Here is a 22,118-nt window from a genome sequence, read left to right on the forward strand (position 1 = left end):
AGAGGGGCTGGGGAGCCCTCACGGATGCAGCGGCTTGTCCTGGAGCCTGCCTGGGGAGGGGGGCAGCAGGGGGCCCTGCGGCCGGGCTGTGCCCCAGCCCCGTCCCTGTCCCTGCAGATGGGGCACCCTGGGCTGGGACAAGCCGGGGCTTTAACAGCCCTGGGCACTGCCTGGGAGCTGAGGAAGCAGCAAACCCCACTGCCCAGCCCTCTCTGCAGGCACAGTTGGTGGCAAAAGGTAAGGTTTAAAAGGCTGCCGCTCTGGCCAGGGTGCAGATGCTTCCCGTTTGGATTGGGTACGGTTCAGGACCAACATAGTATTTTAACGGGCTTGCAAAAGCGTGGGAACCAGATCTGGAAGCAGGCTGAGCTTGCCTGGTACTTGGGGCTTCTTCATCAGCTTCGCACTGCTGTTTGTCTGGGGTAGGGGAAGCACTTGGGCCAGGGAATTTAAATTATTTTTTATTTTTTAAATTAGCACCTCACCTACAATTGAAAAAAAAAAAAGAGCTTTGACTCTGGGGAGGGTAGAGCTAGCTTTTCTTGGGATGACCCAGACAGAGAGCCCTGCTAGGTCAAAGAAAGATACAAAGACATCTTATACCCACAGTACCCCAAGCTAATTTTTTTATTGTGCTGCTCTGGGCTATAGCAAATAGTGGTGTGAGGCTGTGGATCTCAGGGCTCTTTGGAAAGCTGACCTTGAAGCAGAAAGGGAACCTCAGGCCTCCATGAGACTGGGCTACCCCCAGACCCCGGTCAGCAGTAGCTGGGAAGCAGGTGCCGGCCACAGCAGCAATGTGGCAGTGCCCGTGGGCTCAGCCCCCTCCTCCACAAGCTGAACGGCAATTCAACATCTCTTCACCTCGTCCTTCGCACCTCTGGAGGGACCGCAGTCCCCAATGATGCTCTCAAACACACTCTGTTCAGAAAACATAACTTTATTATTAGTTGCAATATACATTGTATTCCTTTAAGAATCCTAAACTTGTATATGTTTTTTCCCACCGAAAATACATGTGTATGTATATATGCTTTTATATATGTATATATATAAATGTATTTTATTGAACTGGAACACAACAGAACAAGAGAGACGAGCTCCGAAATTACTTGGAAAAGTAAATGCAATCTCAATGGGTTTGTGCTGGCCATGTGCTATAAGGTGAGTGGTATAAAAAGAACAGGCTAAATAGAAAACGTGATGGGTTAGGCAGTGGGGAATGGTCTCTCAGTGCTACAGGTGGTGATATATACAGTAGTTACACGTTGCTATTGCTCAGTCGTGAGTGCCACCTATTCTCAAAGGCAGACCGGTCTCTGGTGTGGCTCTGCACAGCAACATTCGTAAGGCCAGCTGTGCTCCCTGCAAATGGTACCTGCCATTTGAAAACAGAGTGTAATTACATTTCCCTTGGCAGTGGGTCTGCTCATGACTAATCTGGTCAGTAAAGGAAGAATTCCTCCGGGGCACAGTGAAACCTAACTGGGTCAATGTAAAGTAGCTTACAGGCAGTGGTAAGGGATCAGCAACATCAGTGTGAGCTGAAATGCACGGGCTGAGCTGCAGCTGGTGCAAATCAGCATCTCAGCTCACGAAGGCTGATTTGCTCCTCGCTCCTTCCCTCTGCACTTACATCCCCAGCTGCGAAGGGGCTGCTCCCTCTGGGCTCAGCAGCCCTGGGGGTGCGCGCTGCGGGGGCTGGCAGCCTTCGGGGCTTGTTTGGGGTAGGTTTCCCTGTGTTAATTTCCTCAGAAGATAACTCTTCACAAAACCGGCTGAGGGTGGCAATAACTCTGCTGTGCCATGGCTTGGGACTTACTTGGCTTGCTTTTTTGTTGTTGTGGTTCTTTCAACTTGTTGTTTGTTAACCTGATTTTCAAATGCAGCTTCCCCAGGCCATGTGCCATCGCTGAGCTTAAGCTAGTCAGAGGGACAAGTCTTCTGCAGATCAATGTAATTGGTTTCCTTTTATTTCTGCTGAGCTGGAGATGTTTCTTGGGTGAAAGAGCACATTTTAGCAAAGGCACTGACCACAGACTTTCCTCTGCCTGAAGCCAGGTTGGAGGGAGCAGACGGGCTCTGACCTTCCTGCTGGAGGGTCATTTCCCTCTCCCCCCGCAAAGTGCTTGTCAGTTTGAAAGGGATGTAAAGAATGTGGGCATTGATTTACTCCTCCTGACTTCCTCGGGAAAAGTGCTTTTAAAAATCCCATCCTTAAGTCATCATCTTGCTGCTACCCCCGCAATGTCTGTCACCACTGGATCACGCCTACTTGATTCTCCTTCCAGCTGAAGAAGCAGGTGAGATTTATCACCGCTGTAGTATCTCTTCTTGCTGTCTTTGCCTAGCAGCATCTGGCAAGGAGGGATCTTGCTTGGGGAAAAAAAGTTGCAACAAGCGAGGCTGCTGGAAGATGCAGAGCAGGCGACCTGCGCATCACCTCTTTCCCATGGCAAGTTTCACCACAAGTTTAGCAGGGGTTGGTGAGAACAGCTGATTGCGCTGAAATAATTTTGAATTAAAAGCTGTCATTGCTGGGAGAACTACAGCTCCTTCCTCTCTTCACAAGCAAGAAAATACAAGTGTGAAAGTGCCTGGATCAACCTGTATAAAAGAGCTTTCCTGACTTGGACCCCTTAGGGCAATTACAAGGATATAACCTGCATCCACGCATCCTTCATCTATCCACGCTGCTGGGACCTGGCCCCGATTCAGACTGTTATTGCACAGAGGTCCCTTTCCTGAATCTTACCAGAACTGGTTTCAAAGGGAGGAGATGTGGGTGACCCCCCCGTGACTGTTGCAGGTGGGATCCAGCCTGGGGGGCAGCAGCTCAGGACATAGCGATGGTTCCTGCTGCTGCCAGGGAGGGCAATAAGGGGTCTGGTGTGTCACCGGGGGACGTGCCCCGCTCTCTCATAGTGCAACACTTGCAGGCATTTTCTGCTTGCAAAATTGGAGGGAGAGGCACAGGCTGAACCCCTTCCCTTTGGCTAGTGCCAAGAAGTGTATTTACAGAGCCATCACCCTTGGACAAACTGACCTGCACAGCCATGCTGTGATCACTACACAGCTTTTTGCCATGCTGATACGATGCCTCTGCTCCATAGCTGGGTCTAAAGACTTTCCTTTCACGCTGCTGCTGCCAGAGACCCCGGCAGCTCTAGGCTTTGGCTTGTCTGTACCACCGGACCAGTCCGCAAGCTCTGCTACAGCAGCTTGTACACCAGTGCCCCTGGATGCCCCCAGGGCAGCAAGGGGGATGTTGGATGGATGACTGCACCCTTACACTCTGCTTTTAGCTCCCCACGTTGCCTAAAGGGGTGAGCTCAGTCCCTCTGCCCCAGAGGTGGCTGTGCTGATTAGGAGGAGATTGGGACAAGCTTGGATGGCATCTCCATTCGCGCTGTGGGTCTCCTGCTAAACCAGTGGACCATGAGGACACCCACTGCTAATCCCCACCCACCAGATGCTCTGTGCTTCTCGCTAGCATTATTTTCAGGACATTTTCCAACTGATGAAGGAAAACAACAGATTATGGATGTAAAGTTATGGTGAGAGGACTGGATCCTGGTAGGACAACATTATTCCTTGCCAAGAGAGTGAAAAATTAACCCCTTCTTTAGACTCTCCTCCTACTTCTTCCCTGGCTCCCAGCCACCTCTATATACATCATATATTATATTACTATATTCTCTTATAACTTTGACTTTGCTTTTTCGATTTCAGTAGCGCAAGTGATTAATTCAAAAAGAAAAAAAGGAAAGAAAAAAAAAAAAGGAAGGAAGGAAAAAAAAGCAGCCCCTAGGAATATTTACAGAATAGTTCATTTTGCAGAGGAGATGAGGTTTGGCATTTGGAAAAGCATGGTGTTTCAATGTGCTAAGTGGGTTTGATTCCACATTCCTCCTCTCCCCTCTGGGATCCTGCTCTGATGATGAAAATTAAAGAGCTGTTCAAAACGCTTTCCCCAGGCACAAACTTGCAGAGGACATGCAGAGCGGCAGCGGAGGCTGTTTTGATGCTCTCCCCTGGCCTGGCCTGCTTATAAAAGCAGTATCCAGAGGAATCTGAACTTGAAAACCAGCCCTTCACCTTCAGGGAGCTGTCAGCTCCATCTTTAGCCTCTGCTCGTTACCCAGCACCTTCGTTATGGCTCTCCTCACAAGGACCAGGGCTTTTAAGGTACTGGATGGTGGGGACAGGGAAGGGACAATATGCACCTGGAATCAAAACCATGAAGTGGAAGATACTGACTTATTTAACATACCAAAAATTATTGCAGTATAAATACACCCCTGTCACCCCAGTGAAAGCAGAGAAGCAGAAGTGGTGGGGGAAGTTTGGTGGGTGAGGGGCATTTCAGTAAAGTCACCCAACCTGGAAAACTTTGACGGCTGCTCCCACAGCTATCAATTCTTCTCCAGATTAGGGCAATGGCCATTTACATCAGCAAATAATGCCTCTCCCCCCACCCACCCTTACGCTGTGCATGATAAAATATCCCAAGAGTCCCTCCACGTTAGATCTTTTTCAGAGAGGCTTCTATTAAGAAAAGCATCTATTCCCAGAAAACCCCAGTAAGAGCTGCAGAACCAATTGCTCTTAAGTATGGCTGTTTTCCCCAGCTGCTGAGACCTTCTGGGCGATCCATGTTAGTATTTCTGTGAAGACAGAGGTAGAAACCTCGGGCAGCTCTTTGTGGAGGGCATGATAGGCTTCCTCATACACCTGCAACCAGGGAGAGAGTGGAGATTAGCATAGGGGAAAAAAAAGCCGCATGAACAGAACAGCCTTCAGTCCCCTCTCGTCAACACCCACAGGTCCAACACGTCCTGCCCACACCTTGTCAGGCTTTTTTTCCTAGATGTGGCAGGTTATGAAATCAAAGAGATGCCACTGGTGGTGGTGGCCCTTGGCGAGCAGGAAGGCATTGGCATTGCAGCTTGACATCTGTGTGTTCCCCCAGCACCCTGCTGCCCTGCAGGAAGATGTCCCAGCCCCATCCATTTCTTGCTTTTTATCCCACTAAGGAGGAGGAAATACTTATCATGCCCTTGGAGTTTAAAGGACAATAGGGGATGTTCCCATCATGCCTTGTGCAATTTTACTCCTTTTATGCCCAGACTATCCAGTTATTTTTCCAATGACAAAAGCTTTTCCTTGGTCTCCCTGTCTCTTTTTCAGGCTCATTCATGTGCTAACAATTGGTTAATCAGCTGTGGCTCTCTTGAAATGAGCAGATGTGAAGTGGCTTTTGTCGTGCAGCGCTTTGGAAAGGCCCCCCTGTACCTTTACTTGCTGGGGCATGAGGTAAGGTTGGTGCTCACCCAGCTGGCATTGTTCTGAAGAGCTTTGAGGGTCAGCACTTCACCCGCTTATGTGCCTCGCCCGACTTCTACACCAAGCTGCTTCATGCCCAGGAGACCCCAGAGGTACACAGCCGCCACTGGGTCAGGTCTTGGGATTAGCCACCACCCCCTGCCCACAGCCCGGCTGTAGCTGGTGAGAGGCCACCACGCCATGCCCAGGGAGGGCTCCGCCTGGGCTGCCTCCTGGTAAGGGGCTCCATCGGTCCCACCGATGCACCAGCCCCGCTTCATCACCAGCTCCCTGCGGCTCAGCAGGCTCCCTGCCCCTCACGGTCACTCACACTCGGGCCAACATTGACAAGATACAATCCTAGAAATCAAGAAAGCAAGATGACCTTGAGGGTTTTGTCCTGACTCTGCACTGTGTCCATTAGTAAATAGGACCCTTTGATGTCGCAGAGCTTGTCGGAAGAGCCGTGTAGCACCAGGATGGGCAAAGTCAGCTTGGGCAGAGCTCGCTCAATTCTGGCGATGGCATTCATCAGCTGGATGACGAAGGAGACCTTCATGCCGCCATGGTAGACCAAGGGATCGGATGTGTAAGACTCCATCTGGCAGGGAGAAAGAGGTAATTTAAGGTTAGCAATATTTTACGCAGAAAAGACAAAGCAGATCAGTCTGGCAGTGAGGAGTCTCCTCCCTTGGCTCGCACAGTCATGTCCTGCTCTGCCAGGATATCCTGCCATCAGAGTCAAGGTCGAGGTCTTTGCTGGGGCTACCCAGAACTGCTCACACAACCTGGCTTGCTCCTCGCTGTGTGTTTCTCTCTTTCATCACTAGAAAATATTCAAGCCAAAGATCTTCCTGCAGGCGAAGCACCAGTGTCTGACAAAGACTGTTCCCGTGGGGGCACCTGCCTGCATTTTTCTCCTCTGCCATGTCCTTCTGTCACTCAGATGTCACATCTCTTCTGCAGAGGGTTCTTCAGACTGTGTTACTTGAAAGCTGATGTTCTCCAGGTCCTTATTCTCTCTGCTGAGGGCTCAGATGGTTTTCTCTTTCACCTTCCCTCTCTGGGGGTGAGGACGGTGACCTACACCTACTGACACATTGGACCGCAAAGCACTGTGACACTGAGGGGTCCTGTCCGGCTGCAAAGTGTGCACAGACGAGGCAGCAAAGGATGCTATTAGGTGGCAGGCAAAAAAAAAAAAGTCAACAATTTGATCAGCCAGACTGTGAGAGGATAAAAATGTACAAGAGCTAGTGCAGAAAGTTGCTAGGAACGAGTAGTTACCGCAGCAGGCAAATCTACAGTAAATATTTGTATACTGTACGCGGAGACGGCCCACACAGCCACTGCCATCTCAGTATTTGCCAGAATGCTTTGATTATGGGCTGGTCTCTGGCACAGCCTTCAGTTTCTCCCAATCCCGGCAGATGTTTATAGAAATGATAGTTATTTATAGGTTAGCCAAAACCAGTCTCCTCCTCTCCACGCAGGCAGTGGGGTCGATTCAGACTCTCCCTTGCTCTGCAGAAACCTGAGGTCCTCTTGCTGCTGCCGGTGCCTGCCCTGAGGGGACCACGAGTGGGAGGTGACCCCAAAGGCCACCCCAGGGACACGTAGCTCTGTGTAGGCGTAGGCACCGACACGGCTGTAGCGGGACAGCGTGGCCTGCCTGGTGCCCACCGAGAAGGCAGCAAGCCTCTGGGGTGGGCTCTGCAGTCATCTCCCTGTGAGATGAGATTATCAGGGTGGCAGAAGGACACCACATGGTGGGGCTTTCCCGGCTGGGGGCAGTAATTTGCCAGAAGGTGTCGTGCCATTTTTCCCTCCTTGTCATCTTAAATGTATTGGAGCCCAAAGCACTGGAAATGGAGCTGGCAGCGAGGCATGCTGGTGCTCACAGGTCTTTCCCATTCACCTTCTTGCCTCCAGTCCCCACCATCTCCTGCTGCTTGAACCCATGGTTCCTACCCCTGAGTGCAGCAAGGGGAAGGAGTGGGTGGGAATTTGGGACTGTTAGCAACTGGCATCCTCCAGCCCCAGCCTGCAGTGCTGAGGATGGTCAGGGGAGTGACAGCTGTAGAGCCACTCTACTGTGTGCTGGAGTTGGACCACAGACATTCAAGTTGTTGTAGCACTCATTTAGGACCCTTGAATGCAGCAGATATTTCTAGTATTTGATTGAGGCCATCGTGTTTTGGCCTCTCTGCAAGATCATGGCTACTCTGAAGTGAGGGGCAGTTTTTGGCAGGGAGACCAAGACTTATAATAATAACAAAGACATCACAGCTCATAATATTAGGACCTTATGCATAGTGTCTCCCTTTCAAAGTAGCAAGCCCCTATGCATGCTGGGGGTTTGGAAAACACTGTTTGCAAGATGTTTGTAAGATTAGGTTGCAGTTAAGGTAAAAGGATCCGCCCTTAACACATGCTGAGCATCCTCTGCTCCTGCTAAAGGCCCTAGGAAGCTGAACAGCACGTGGTCCTCTTGGCTCCACATGGACCCTCCCAGTGCCCAACCAGCTGCTTAATGCAGAAACCGCCACCTGCATCCTCCATCCCCTAGACTGCTCAGCCTGTCTGCCACACCTTCCCTGCTCTGCAAAGTGCTTCCAAAGGGCAAGAAGCTGCCTGTGTTTAGAAAGAAGCATCCTCTCATGAACCTGCTCATGGAAAAAGTTCAGCTTTTACTTCCAAAACATAACTGCCTGGTGTGGTGTTGCTATCTTTCCAACTGACAGCTGGGCGTATCCTGATATTTTCAGCCAAACATGTTGGCTTTTCATCAGCACTTTGAGCAAAATGACCATCTTGCACCGGCTACTCAGCAACAGGCTTCATTCAGCCTGTTGTAAGTAAATCAGGGAGTTACTTGTCTGGATCTATGTCACAGCGCTGTGCTAAAGCAACACAGCTTTGAGATGGGTTTCTTTTTATTTTTTAGGTTGTTGTTTTTTTTTAATTGAAGGCAGCAAATGAGGGACTTCGCAGGGAGGGGACTCAAGAGAGGTGGACAGATGGATTGACCCTTCCTATGGAGTAGAACAGTGTTGATGAATTAATGTGAGTTGCCCCCTCCCTAGCCCAATAAATGCTAAAAGAATGACCTAATGGGTTTCTTTCTTTTTCTTTCTCTTTTCTGAAAGAGCAGGGATTTTTTAATTACTAAGTAGCCAACAAATATTTTTGTGTAGATGATGGGTGAGGAAAAAAATAATAACCCAATCCTAACCCAGACTGATCAGGACTGCAGGGGGACTATCCTGTTCCCAGCGAAGGCACAGGAATCCTTATGAGAGTTAATGTTCAATGCATGGGGAGAGTGCAAAGCAGCAGCTTGCTGGGGAAAGAGGAAAAGACGGGGAATGGGTTTTGTATTCTGCAGGCTGTGAACTGCAAACCCTGCAAGCCCAGAGCTCCAGTAGGCCCGCCGGGCTCAGCAGGGGCAAGCGAGTGAGGGTGACCCCAGGAGAGCCTGCAACTGGTCCCAGCATGGTCCAGCCAAGGCTCTGCAGAGTCCATCACAGCAGCTCTTTTTTCTCTTTATGCAATTCTAAGACAGGAGCGACCATCAGGGCTCCTGCTGCATTACATCCCCCTGCTTAGAGGTCTGCATCTTCTCTTTGCATTTTGCAAATAATAAATAAATTCATTATAAGGTAATTGCAGCCTCATCCTATGTGGACACTGCAGGAACAAGACTAAAGTCAGGGGGACTACTCCACTGAAACCAATGGCAGCTAACAAAGGTTAATGGGATACAGGGATGCCCAACCCTGTGATGTTACTCCTCCTTGGAATAACAGGACCGGGTTTTTACGGTTGCTTCTTGCTCTTTTGTGTCTCTTGCATTTGATATAGCAAGCAGATCAAACAAACATCTCCATACCATCCTGTGTTTCAGTCCCTACACCCTGAGGACAGCCTGCTGGGAACATAAACTCATCAGGAAATTCTTGGATGATGTGCCAAAAATATTTCTAAAGAATAGAAAGTTGTTCTGGCAGGAGAATATGTTTAACATATAAATAATGGATGTCTCCAGCACATTGTGTGCTTTGAAGCTGCGCATCTTGAGTCCAAAAGGAGGGTAGAGTGTGCGTTAGAGGCAGCCAGAGGACCGAGATGCTGTGTTGTCTTCAGTGAGTGCCTGGAGCCTCAAATCCTGGTGTTTGGAGGTGGTCAGGAAAGTCCTTCACATCACAGTCGCAGCTGCCGTGTCAGCTGTGTGTTCACGTGCAGGTGTGAAGGCAGTACAGCACGCAGGGGTTTGTTGTCTCATTTTGAAGGCCACTCCATTATAAGCAGGCTCTAATGAAGCAGACCTACGTTTTTATCCACTGCAAAAGGCTTTCCCTTGCTCCACGGAAACGGAAACAGCAGAGGGAAAACAATGCTCAGAGAAAGCTCTTGAGGCTTGGAGCATCATAGAGCAGTAAATATTTGGTTTGAAAGACAACACAATTGCATATATTTATTATATATATAAAACTAATATATATAATAATATAGAATGTATTTATTAGAAGCCACGTCCAGTGGTTGCTGTGGTGATTTCTAACATGGAAATGCTCATTCAATATTGTGCACCAAACCCAGGGAGCTCACTGACACTTTTCTAAACGCATTCTTATTCAGGATGTCCCCACATCACCACTTTTCACTTGTAGAGCTCTTTAGTGCAGCACTAGCATCTTCCAGCACGGGCTCCAGCTGTGGGAAGTGTATTTAAAACCGCCACTCTTACGGACCAGCTGCGGCACAGGGTTCAGGTGCCACAGGAGATCAGGGCAGGAGCAGGCAAAGACCCTCCTGTCCCAGCCACGCTCACTCTTCAAGTAGGGAGTAACATTCTCAAACTCCTCTCCTCCCCCAGATAACTATTTGCTTTTATCCTCTCAACACAAATGCAGAAGTAGAAACTTCCCTCTGTGCGATTTTAGTGAATTGGCTGTAAATTTAAACCTTTTCTCTGAATTAAATGTAACGAGTTATGGCAGATGAATGGAATTAAGAACAGGTTTCTCTAGCTTGTCTGGGATCGGCCTTCTTCCCAAGTACGTATTTTGTGCAGCCTCGTATGGTACTTAAGAACATATGTCATACGGTGCATCAGTGGATGCACATGAACTCGCTACCTGCTAGTCCTGACGGTTCCCTAGGATTTACTCTGTCTTTCTTTTCTCAGCTCTTTGAATTTTTCTGCCTTCAACCCAGTGAAATGTTATGCTCTGTCACAGATAACTGAACTGAAAGTCGTTTGACCAAACAAACTCTTTGGCAGAGCCAAGAAAAAACCTGAAAGTCTTGAGGCTGTTCTGGGAGAGTCTTGGCTTTCCAGTTTACTGAACGGGTGAGTCAAAGCGGTGGGATATGTCGAGGCTGATCGCATGGCACTCACATAGCCGCTGACATCGCTTTGCTCCGGATCCGTTCAGCTTCAACTCTAATGCCAGCTCCCCAGAGTTAATGTCTACTTAAGATATGAACCGTTGTGTGAATAGCAGAAAAAAATGACAGTATCTGTCAGTGAGATGTGAGCTGACATGGCAGCACAGGAACAACTGACAGGCACATCAGCAAAGACCTCCTGCTTTTGAGACACCCTTGGGTGCCATTTTCTAGCATTCTAGTTGATTTCTGAAATGCACCAAGTTCTGGGTCCAGCCAAGGCACCTTTGTTCACTTACAAATCACATTTCCCTCCTTTCCCTCCTCCCACAACTGCGAGAAGGAAAAATCCTTGCAGTGTGTTGTTGCAGCACTTGCAGCAACATCTGCTTTTGCTAGGGATGGCATGAATAGCCTGCAGCTGTTATTACTAGGAGCGGGTATGAATGGGAGAAGAGTCCCAAGCTATGGTGACACTACAAAACCTTCACCCCAGAACAGTTCCATGCACAGTTGTGCTGGTGGAGCTGGAACCGGGTTGTTACGGGGGCTGCTTCAGTTGCAGCTCGTTTAAGTTTTATTCTTGGGTGCAGCAAGAACAAGACATTGTTTGTTTGGAAAGGCTGTAGCAGAGTTGGTGCGTGATCCAGGAGACCTTGTAGCAAGGTCTTTGGGGCAAGCACGCTCTCTTCCGCTGTTTGAATGCATTTGGCACAACACGATCCTGGTCTGTACGCAGGAAAACAAATCTCCAGGACCATAGAGTTTTGCACGGTTTCACTGCAAAGAGCAGGACTGGAAGAGCTGACTTTAGCAGTGTGTTTGCAACCTGTATAGCTGGTGTTTGTTGCTGTCATGAGTGGTGTTTGTGCAGCAGAGACAAACACGGTTCCCGTGGGCTTTGTACTGCAACCATAGCACAGGTCTCTGATACCTCTTGTACCCAGAGTGGCTGCGGGTGCAAGGCTCACCGAGGGGAAGAACTGCTCGTTTCCCAGTTCTCTGCTATGTGCAGTCAGTTCCACTGACTTCACAGAGATGTTTCACCTTTTTACATCAGCAGAGATTTTGCCCTCAGGCTTTAGCAGAACACTGATTTGTTTTTTTTAAAAAGAAACAGCAGGACTGGGACAAGATAACCAACTATGCAGTGACTTTAAATGGCATTAAGGGTCTCACCTCCTTCTTGTTCCGGGAAATTGCATTTGGATCTATCGATCCCAGCGACAGGTTTGGGAGAACAAAATTGAGCACTTTCGCTGCAAAAACCTGTGGGAGAGGAAAGCAAGCAGTTAGAGCAAGAGAGATAACACAGAGGGCCAAATCATGAGCTGATGGGAATCAGTACGGAAGTTAAATAGTTGAGAAATGTCAACTGACACCAGAGAAAGATCTGTCCTATATTTAAAGCATTTCTTTTGAAGAGGAAGTGTTTAAGCTGCTCCTGGGATCAGGGAGTGGGTGTGCTAGTCTGAAATGCCATCAGCTATCCATCCACATGCAACATCACAACTTAATTGTACTTTGCCTTTATCTCGTTCTCAAATTAATTTCTTAAAAGGTCTCAGTTAAGGATTTTGATAGGAAAAAGCCATTTCTAGCTCTCAGAAGGGCTGACTTTTGTTGCTTTACTGCCCTTTCCTTGCTGCCACAGCTCTGATTCCAGGCTGCAGTGCATAAGTAATGCTTGGTGCAATTTGCAGTAGTTGCCTAGGCTGCACTCTTTTTGATAAGCATATTCTCTGGGGAACCTGTAAATAAAAACAGCAAAATGTGCATGCATTGGCTAAGGAAAACCATTGCTCACTTGTCTCCCGGGAAAGAAACACAAAAGCATTCAGCAGCCCAGGCTCAAAACCACTGGCAGAAGAAAGCATAACATCTTTCGTTTCAATAGCACTAAAGCACATTGATACCAAGGTTCTGCTCTGATCTTTGGTAGCTGTCTTTAATTAAGTGATTGCTACTTAAGTCAGAAAATATGCAATTAGTGTTGGTCTGTTTTATGGCCCTGTCGTGTTCACAGCTAACACTCGCAGCTAGGCTGTCACCTATGTTCCCTGATTCTGCTGATATTAATCCCTTCTGAAGCACTCCCTGACATTTCAGATCACAGATGATACATGACAAAGTTATTATGATATTAGCAGAATAACACAAGGTTAAAGTCAAAGTCATCCACGAGTGAACAGCAGTAAAGACTCACATTTGGCAACGTGCGTGTGCATCTGGCTACGCAGCGGCGTTACTGCCTACTGGTACATGGAGTCCCTCACTGGTTATGACATTGTGTCAGCAAAATTAATTTCTGCTGAGGTCTCTGGAGTTAGACTAGTAAAATAACACATCCACACCAATGCAAGTATAAGCTTATGATGCAAACAAGCAGGAATGGGATTTTCTTTGTTAGTGTTCACTCCAGGTGGTGAAGATTTGAGGAATGCACCTTCACGAATCCTAGGCAAGGTTATGCACTGACAGCACTGTAATAGTTTTGCTTCTTACCAAACACTTACAACGACCCACATATATGCCAAGTAACTTTAGACACCTAGCTGAGGTATTTAACTTAGAAGAAGCGTAATTGTCCTGGGCGTTCTTTTAAGAGTATGGCGAGTGAGAGAAACAACCCCCGGAACGCCTCTAATCCAAACAATGGTCTGGAAGTGCCCTTCCAAGGACTATCACGGCAACCTCAGGCAATTAGCTGCCCTAAAACTGAAGCCTGAGTTAACAGCTAGGTGAGTTCTTGTGCCTAATGATTGCTTGTTCAAGACGAAATACCTTGGCACGAGAGGTTAGCTGATGCTCTCTCAAGATCAAGAGTACTGGACCACATGATCAATATGTTGGTTGGTATTAAAGCCGCAGATATTTGGGTCCAAGATGACACATAAAAAAGTAAAAGATGGCATGGGTTTTTTTGGAAGATGGGTGCTTTGCTTACTTTTAAATTTGGCTGAAGAAAGAAGTTAGTTGACATACTCTCTAATTCCCAAAGAAGCCACGAGTTTGATGGTGATTCTGCTCTGTGTCTGCTCGGTATGTGTATGAATACTTATACTCCCAAGGATCTGCAATAGGGATTTTGCAGAATGAGCATAAATTCGAACCTTCCTCTCATATGATCAACAATACACCAGCCTAACGATGTGCTGAAGGTGGGGAAGGTGTCACAAGGAAAGGAGGACCGCATGTATGCTCTTTCTCAGCATGTATTTCTCTTCCTTGCTGGAGACAGGCTAGACAGGCTTTTCTCAGATTCAGCATGGCCATTTTTCTGTTTCAATGATATATGTTTATCATCCCAACCCCGCAGCCTACTGATGGCCTTGCCTCCGTGACATCCTTTGGAAACGTTCTTGAGGTTTTTGCGCGTGTCTGGAGTTTTGCCAAACAGAGTCACAAGATAGGGCTGGCTGCTGACCACAAGTGTAGCAGCACGTACCGTTCTGGGTTGGTGATATGTGTGAAGTCACGTCTGGTGTGCAGCCGTGCAAAAGAAGCACCAGGCCCAGGACATAGACATGTCAGATGCACTTACACATACACACACATATATATATATATATATACCACCTGTGTGAATATAAACTCTTCTTTATGCACAGACAGAACTAACCTTGGCCTATAGGACTGACTGTGAAAGGACTCTGCCAGCCACCATCCTTGGAAGGATCTTCAGATCCACAGGAAACGCTCCGTCCCCTCCAGCAGGCAGTGCGCCCTCAACACTCAGGTGTAATTTTGATGACTCTTGGAGACAAGGTCATGGCCAGAAAAATCAAGTTTTTATGTTATATTGAAAAATTCAGAAGGTTCCCCTGGGCCTTCACTGCTGATTTTGCGAGCGCTGTGATACAGTTGGTGACATGCTGGACTTTAATGAAAAGCCACGTTGATGAAACACTGGCTATATTGGATACACGAAGAATTTATTTCCCTGTTGCTTTAAAGTGGCAGTGTCAGCTCTTGAGGGAGTAGCTCCCACGGGATGGGGAACGGTTAATGCAGTGAGGGGGCTGCTACTGCTTGGGCTGAGGATGACACCGCAGAGCAGTGGCTGTTAGTGCTGCTCAAGGCCACCGCAGGTGTGCGAAATACTAACAGTGTTCAAATCCAGCCCTTCCGTGCCTGTGGAAAAGATCCCAGGATAAGACTGAAATAGACGGCTGAACATTGCCTCTTGACTGGAAGTGTAACTTAAAGCTGACTTTATGGGGTTTGCCTTAGTTTAACTATACAGGTGCTTCGCAGTGTAGGCACTTTTCTTCTGAATGGAGCAAAAGGTGTGCTCTTTCCACACCTCAATGTGCTTAATTCTCTCTCCCATGATCTCTGCTTGCCAGACTGCTTGTGTGAATGCCCTTTAGGTCATTACAGCTACAAATGAGCTGGATTTATAAAAACGTGATGTTTGAACTGGTTAAGTTAGCCAGGCTCATTTCCAGGCTCCGGAAGAGATGTGATGAGCTACAGGGATCAGGTTGAGAGCAGCTCAACAGCATTATCAGGGGGATATGATATCAGGGATATGATATGATATGATATGATATGGTATGTATCAGATACTGTGTCTCCATACCTGGATACCAAACCAATTCATAAATATTTTTCTGAACCTGATGGCTAACATCTCTGATAAACTGGACAGACCACTACAAAGCCAAAATAAGAGGTTTTAATATAGTACCTTCTCCCAGTTTAACTATATCTTTAGAAACAGTCCTGTGCACCGTGCAGATTCAGCCCGAGTGACTGGGAGACCCTCAGTTACTGGAACAACGTGATGTCCAGTCAGGTTGGAAAGCAATAGATCAGCAACAGGCAAAATGGAAAACACTGAAAGTAAAGAGGAAACTTTTCTGTGCACTGAGTCCTTAAGCAATAGGCTGAGGGTTAGTGTAGGATTAATTACTAAGGAGTATTTCCAAAGGGGTTGTCCTGCCCACCTCATTTCAAAGCATTCAATAACAGAAACATAGTGGGAGAGTCTCTTTTACCCTTACTCTGCTCTTTGCCAACATACGTGACTCCCATCTCTTTGCATTCTTTGAAATTTTGAAGATTCAGAGCTGAATTTTATCCAGACTAGTTGAGAAGAAAAGGGGGAAGGCTCTCTCTCTACACTGGATTTGCAACTGGATGCTTCTATCAGGACACGGGATTTACAGGGCATTGATGAAATTGTGTTTCCGCAAAGGGCAGAATTTGATTTTCCTGCCCACAGGCACCAAACATGCTGCACTTCTGCTGGGGCCAGGGCTGGCTCAGCAGCGAGGGCAGGTTTTTCTAAGACAGACTGAAGGACGCAGTGTGTAATCTGGCCCACTGTTATTGTTGCCTTGAGCCCCCGTTTGTTTAGGCCAAGGTGAATTCTTGCTCAGCTGGAAACTTCCCCAGCAAAGGAATGAATGCAATGGTCCTTGGGAAATGGCCCAGGGCCGAGAAGTCGTACCAGTTCCAAGGGAAAACCAAAGCCTTTGTGCCTCCCAGGCACAAACACCAATGAAACGGGTTTTGGCTCTCAAGAGGAAAAAAAAAGCACACAAATGTTTTCAGCTCAGCTTTATGGGAAAACGTGGCTTACAGAGGAATACTCTGCCTGTTTCCACTCCTTCCTCTTGCAAATAACTTTTCAACTCCAGGACTGATTTCAGCTAAATTTGACAGAGCAGAGATATTTCAGGAATAATTAATTTTTTATCAGTTTTGAGACTCAACAATAGATTTGAAAGACAAAGCCACTCACTGTGCACTTGTATTACTGCATACAAGACTCTCTAGGAAACAGACTCTATAAACACCTCCAAAATACTTTAGTTAGATAGAGATTAGGATTTCCTACGCTGAAATAAAGCCACAATCAGATACAGATCTCCAAGAAACCAGACTACAGTAATGCTAGTTCCCACAGAACTGTAAGTCCTTATTTCAGAAAGGGTTTAGTATCGAGGAAAAGGTATAGCTCTAGCAGAAGGAAAATCTTTCCATGTTTTCCTTGACTCAACTAGGAACAGAAGGCTAACAGTATCTCTCAGATTCAGGCTCTGTGGGGTTTATTTTCTTAATATTTATTCTTTTTCCCTTTCCAAAGTAAGGAAAAACAAGAGCACTGGTTCTCATGGGACCCTTATGCTGAGTCAGGTATAGCCTCACCTGTGAAGAATCAGCTATCAGCCTCCTAAAAGCCCATTTTTGTGCTCTGACTACTATTTAAGTAAGTTTTCCTGGGCTGGATGACTTCAGGATTCACTTCCCCTCTGAAAAGTAGGTGGGACTGGGGCAGGGGGGGAGGTACTTGGAAAGAAAATATTGACTGGCATCCAGGTAACGCAGAATTTTGCATTTTAAGGCTAGAGGTCTTAATGCCATTTCCTTCGGTGGAAGAGCGAGGTGATTAAAAAGCACCCTTTGGTGCTTGGAATGATTTGTGAGGTCAGCAGGTGGCTTTGGCTCCAGCAGAAGGTGTGACAGGATTATACTGAAAGTTGAGGCAATCTGTTTCCTTTCTCTCAAGAAAAAAGAAAGCAGGAGAAATAGCTTAGAAGTGGATTAAACCAAGAAGCTAGCCTTAGGAGAAGGACCTAGGGAGAAAGGATAAAGGAATGAGTTCTGTGGGAATGAGATGTTTGTCCTTCCTGCTGCCTTAGCTGGTCCTTCCCTTTGCTTCCAGATTCGTTTAGGATTCTTGTTTGTTCTTTTAAAAATCCAGAAAGGAGGGGGAGAGTTGAGGGTCAGTTGCCCTGCAGAGCCTCCCTGGGTAAGGGCAAGCTGGGTGGTGCAAATCTGGGTCAGAAATAGCTCGGGAAGGCAAATGTGAATGGGAGGAGTGTAAAACCGAAATCCAAACGGGAGGAGAAAGTCTGGACAAGAACCAGCTATAGTACTACCTCAAATGGGATGCTGCTGGGGCAGTGATGCTTTAGCTGGAAGCCTCCTTTGAGGCTCATGAAGGACTCCTGGGACTCAAGAAGTCTAGTTTTGTTTAGAACTTGGTCATCCCCCAAATGCCAAAGATAACCCTGGGCTGACTTAGCCAGCAGCCTGTGTTGTAACTATACCGGCCTCAGTATGAGTCAGGAATAAAACAGAAGAGGAAGGGAAAGGACAGCACTGTGTGGGCTGCCACAGGGTGGGGTGAAGAAAGCACAGTCTGCTACCACCTCCCAGGGTAGCATCATTAGCCGACTCTCACTTAAATAAGTTTTTTTTGGCGGGTTCAGGATTCATTTTCCCTCTGAAAAGTAGGTGGGACTGTGGGTGAGGGACTCAGAAGTATTGACTTGCATTCAGGTGGCACAGATCTCAGCGGGGGTTTGCACTTAAAGGCTACAGGTCTTAGCGTGCTTCCTTCAGCAGAAGAGCGAGGTGATGAGGTGCAGCACAGGCTTGCTCTTACCTTGATAGGAGTGGCGACTTCTGGGCTGGCTACCACTAAAGGAGAGATTAACAGCATTCCTGAAAACTCACTGGGTCTCTCACTAGCTGTCAGAATGGAGATGGCTCCCCCCTGCAATGCAAAATAACAGTCCACAGCTTAATACAGGTGTTAACATCTCATTTGTATAGTAAAGCTGTTACTGGAAGGTGTTTAGTCTAAGCAAACAAATTATTGCTGCCTTGGTGAGAGTGCAGTGTGGCCGGCGAGGAAGGCTGGGGGAGGAGGGGCACAGGGCACTAGAAGTGTCTGGCTTTTGTGGGGGAGAAGAGACCTGCATTCTGTTCTCATGTTAAAACCCCTCATGTCACACTGAACTCAACTCTCTGTGCCACGTCTGTCAGCTCCCTAGGATGCCTTGTGTCCTCAGTTAAAAGGACTGGGAAGAAAATGTCTGAAGTGATGGTCCAGGTGGGAATTGAAAAATTGGTCGCAGCTCTATCAACGTGACAGGCTGGTGCTGCATCGGGAAGATGCGGTGGAGCTGGGCTGGCTCCCTGCTTGTGGCACTGGTAACCTGGGCAACAGCAATGCTGCCATCCAGCATGTGAAAAACTTCACTAATTGCTGGAAGCCCCTCCAGCCCCCCAGCGCTGTGCCCAGCGCCTGGCAGCTAACACCCAGCCCATGGTTCAGAGCTGAACGCCAGCCAGGCTGAGCCCTCCTGCGTGGGGATGGGGCTGGTGGCGTGAGGGGTGGGGGACGGAAGGGGTCTGGCTGGCTTGCTCGGGAAAGTTTGCAGAGGATTAGTTGCCAAGGGAAATATTTGGTGGACTTCCACACTGCGGAGAACCAGGGGCTTGTTAAATGGAGTAGCAGCGAGAAGCATCTCAAAGACCTCACTGGGAAATTAGCTCCTTGTTACAGCGGCTTTGGAGCTCAGCAAGCACTTCAGAGCATGCCATGCCTTCTTATGCAAGAACGCTTGTTTATCTGAGCATGGGCTGAATCCCAAAGTACTTATTCATTTTCCTCTCCTCCGGGAAGGCAGGGCGAGCAGATCAATGACATCAGTGGGAATATTGCTAGCTCGAATAAAGGGATTTAGCCCGTGCTGTCAGAATCAGACTTCAGATCTGCTCACCAAATCAGTGCCTTTGTTTTTGCAGCCCTAATCCCTGGTACGCTTTCCTGTTAGGTTGTTTAACTGAATGGCGCTACAGGGTATTTTCGTGCTAGCTGCTCACAAAGCTTTGGAAGGCTTAACCTCCTGATTACTGGTTAAAATGAAAGGAGAAGCCCAATGCTGCAGGGAGGTTGTGCGACTTACCATGTACCCGGTGTGAATGAATGGTCCTATTAAAAAAAAAAAAACCGGCCCATTGTTGCAAATGGCACTAATTAGGGCTATGATCCGGGTAGAAAAGTTAAGGGCTGACTATACTCGAGACAGATCTCATAGGGTAAGGCATGCTGGCAAATCGGTCGGTGAATGAAGCGGAAGGGAAGGCTGCTTGTCAGTTTGTTTTTCATGCTGTGGGCCGAGTTATTCCCTGCCATCACCAGGGCACCACCGTGCTCCAGCACGTGTCCTGGGTGCTGCTGCAAGGGGTAAGGGATGGTGCTTACCATGGAGTGCCCCAGAATGAGAATGGGCAGCCCAGGGTGCTCTTTCTTCATGAGATCAATGTGCTGCAAGCTGTCCCTGATGAAGACGTGGAAATCTGAGACAACCATACGATCACCCTCGCTCTGCCCGTGGCCAACTGTAGGGGAAAAGGAGAGCATGCATCTAGGTCATTCGAAGCAGTGGTTGCAATCATAGAATAGTTTGGGTTGGACCGAGAAAAGCTTTAGCAGAAACGTGTCTGTTGGACTGTTGCTGTCCTAACTTGACCTTCCCCTGCAGTCATCTTTCAACAGAAAGAGTGCTGCAAAAATATGAAGGAAGCTGCACAGAGCTGTTTAAAAAGTGCCATGCTGTCCATGATCTAATTTTTACAAAGATCTTATATTCCCCTGTTTCTACCTGCTCCTCAAAACTAAGGGTACCGATCTGATCTCTTCCAGCCTTCAGCATCAGGGCGAGGAGCGCAGAGAGGCTGTCTTGCCTTGCTGTAGAGGCAGCAGATCACCGCATCCTGGGAAATGGGTTTTTGCCCCAGGGATTGTAGCTGCTGGGGTCTGATGGCTCGCTGCACAGCAATAACTGCTGTGTAGAGTCTTGGCAAGAAACAGAAACATTCTGAAGACTAGATACAGTCACTATAGACTTAATGGGCTGTGGAGGCAGCCTTTTCCAGCGCCTGGGTGTGCATGAGCTTTGCAGAGTCCTGCCTTTCCTCACCGATACCCTGGAACACCAGGTAGGCTGGAACTTTCCCCTTCTACGAGGTGAAGTGTTCCCAGCAGAGGAGGCTGAGCGACAGTGGTTGCAACAGCCTGCAGTGGGAAAGCATCAAGCGGCACGCTCCTAAACCAGTGTTAATGCAAACTGTACTGCACCTGGACACTGTTAGCTCCTTCTGTGCTTGGGAGTTATCTTGTCTGATCAAAAGGAAGGGAAAGACTAAAACCGGAGATGGTGAGTTGCTATGGGAACAGCGGTATCCCTGGCAGAGGTATAGCCAGTATCCCCACAAACACAGTCCCAGGCAATTTTGAGCTTGCAAAGGCTTGAAATTAATACCACCTTGGGGGAGCAGTTTGCATATTTACCTGACCACACATATACGATATTATTTATCACAAATAGGATTCTTCCTTAAAAAGTCTCCTTGCTTGCTTCTGTTCCCTGCAGGTTGTTAAGGAAAACTGTGAGGGGGAAAACACATTCCATCCATACAGGATAGGGTATAGGGAGTCTCAGACAACATCTCCCTCCTGCTGTGTGTTTTCCCTAGGCCTTCTCCAGTGGGCACCTAGGTGTACTTAAAGGCATAAAGGGGCAATGACTTGTCAAACGATGTGAAGTGCCTGATAGTTGTTTACATGCTGGATGGTACCCCCTCTAGTGCTGAGCAAAGAAAAACATTGCCTACCCAGCCTGAAAGCAAAGGCTTCTCAGTTAGATCTGCGGGCGACAGTCATACCAGAAGAAATTGGTATGCCTAAACTTAATTTTCTTGTAAGCCATCCAAAAACAATCACCTTGCAAGTTAGGCAGAACTAATAAAAAGCTGGACTAAATACACTCCATCTAAGAAAAACTGAACCCCAGACTTGTTCTTCTTTTGTCCTGCCAGGTGCTCTCCAGAGTCTTTTGGCAGTGTACACTGCAATCAGCCACGCTGCCTGCCAGACAAACCCATAGGTGTCATGCTGGTCCATTATAAATAACGTATTACCAGTTCTGCTTTCCATGCATACACTCCAATACCTGCCAAAGTATGGTAAAGCAAGCAACCTCTGTGGATCAGTGACCAGAAACAAACCAAAGAGCCAGTTAAAATACAAGCTGCAATGATCTACAGAAGTGAAGCCATGTGTGTGTGGCTAATGGATCTGTTAACTTTAAATTGATTTTTGTTACAGATGGAAAGCGAGCTTTTCCCAACTTTTATATGTGTCCAGTCCAGTCACTTTGTGGTCCTCAAATGCATTATCTGCCTATTATTTAATCTTCAAATTGAGCAGGTTAATACGAGTTGAATGTTCCAGTGAGAGGAACATTTTTCTCTTAGCAGAGCTCTGCACTTCCACGTCTTTTTTCTTCTGGTGCTGCTTGCACTTGCTTCTAGTATCTATTTCTCTACGGTGTCCGTGTAAGACAGCTGAGCAAGCAGAAATAGCAAACCCCTGTGGCCCAGGTCTGTATATGGGCCATGAGTCCCTGTTGTGGAGCTGTGAGGCTTTGCTCTATTTTTAGAAGAGAGAGAGGCAAGTCTGGAAAGCCTCCTTGGTCCTCGGTGTGGAGAAAATCCCCCGGTCCTAGCCCGTGTAACAGGAATACTGCTCATAACAGTCGAGAGTTACGACTGTGGAAGCCAAGAAATATCCTGTGCAATAGCTGTGACAA

General features: G+C 47.6%; 1 protein-coding gene across 5 annotated transcripts in view; it reads right to left on the reverse strand.

Moving 5' to 3' along the window:
* Positions 1-924: 924 nt before the first annotated feature.
* Positions 925-22,118, reverse strand: part of MGLL (monoglyceride lipase) — a 107,435-nt gene continuing 86,241 nt past the window's right edge. For all 5 annotated transcript variants that reach the window (XM_056337181.1, XM_056337182.1, XM_056337183.1 and 2 more), the window contains 5 exons: positions 19,730-19,866; positions 18,122-18,232; positions 11,899-11,988; positions 5,711-5,926; positions 925-4,734 (listed from right to left, as the gene is read on the reverse strand). In XM_056337181.1, the coding sequence (XP_056193156.1) occupies positions 4,609-4,734; positions 5,711-5,926; positions 11,899-11,988; positions 18,122-18,232; positions 19,730-19,866 (680 nt within the window). In that variant the 3' untranslated portion in view covers positions 925-4,608. The remainder of the gene's footprint in view (positions 4,735-5,710; positions 5,927-11,898; positions 11,989-18,121; positions 18,233-19,729; positions 19,867-22,118) is intronic.

Source organism: Falco biarmicus, chromosome 4, assembly GCF_023638135.1.
Source record: "Falco biarmicus isolate bFalBia1 chromosome 4, bFalBia1.pri, whole genome shotgun sequence".
NCBI classification, from domain to species: domain Eukaryota; kingdom Metazoa; phylum Chordata; class Aves; order Falconiformes; family Falconidae; genus Falco; species Falco biarmicus.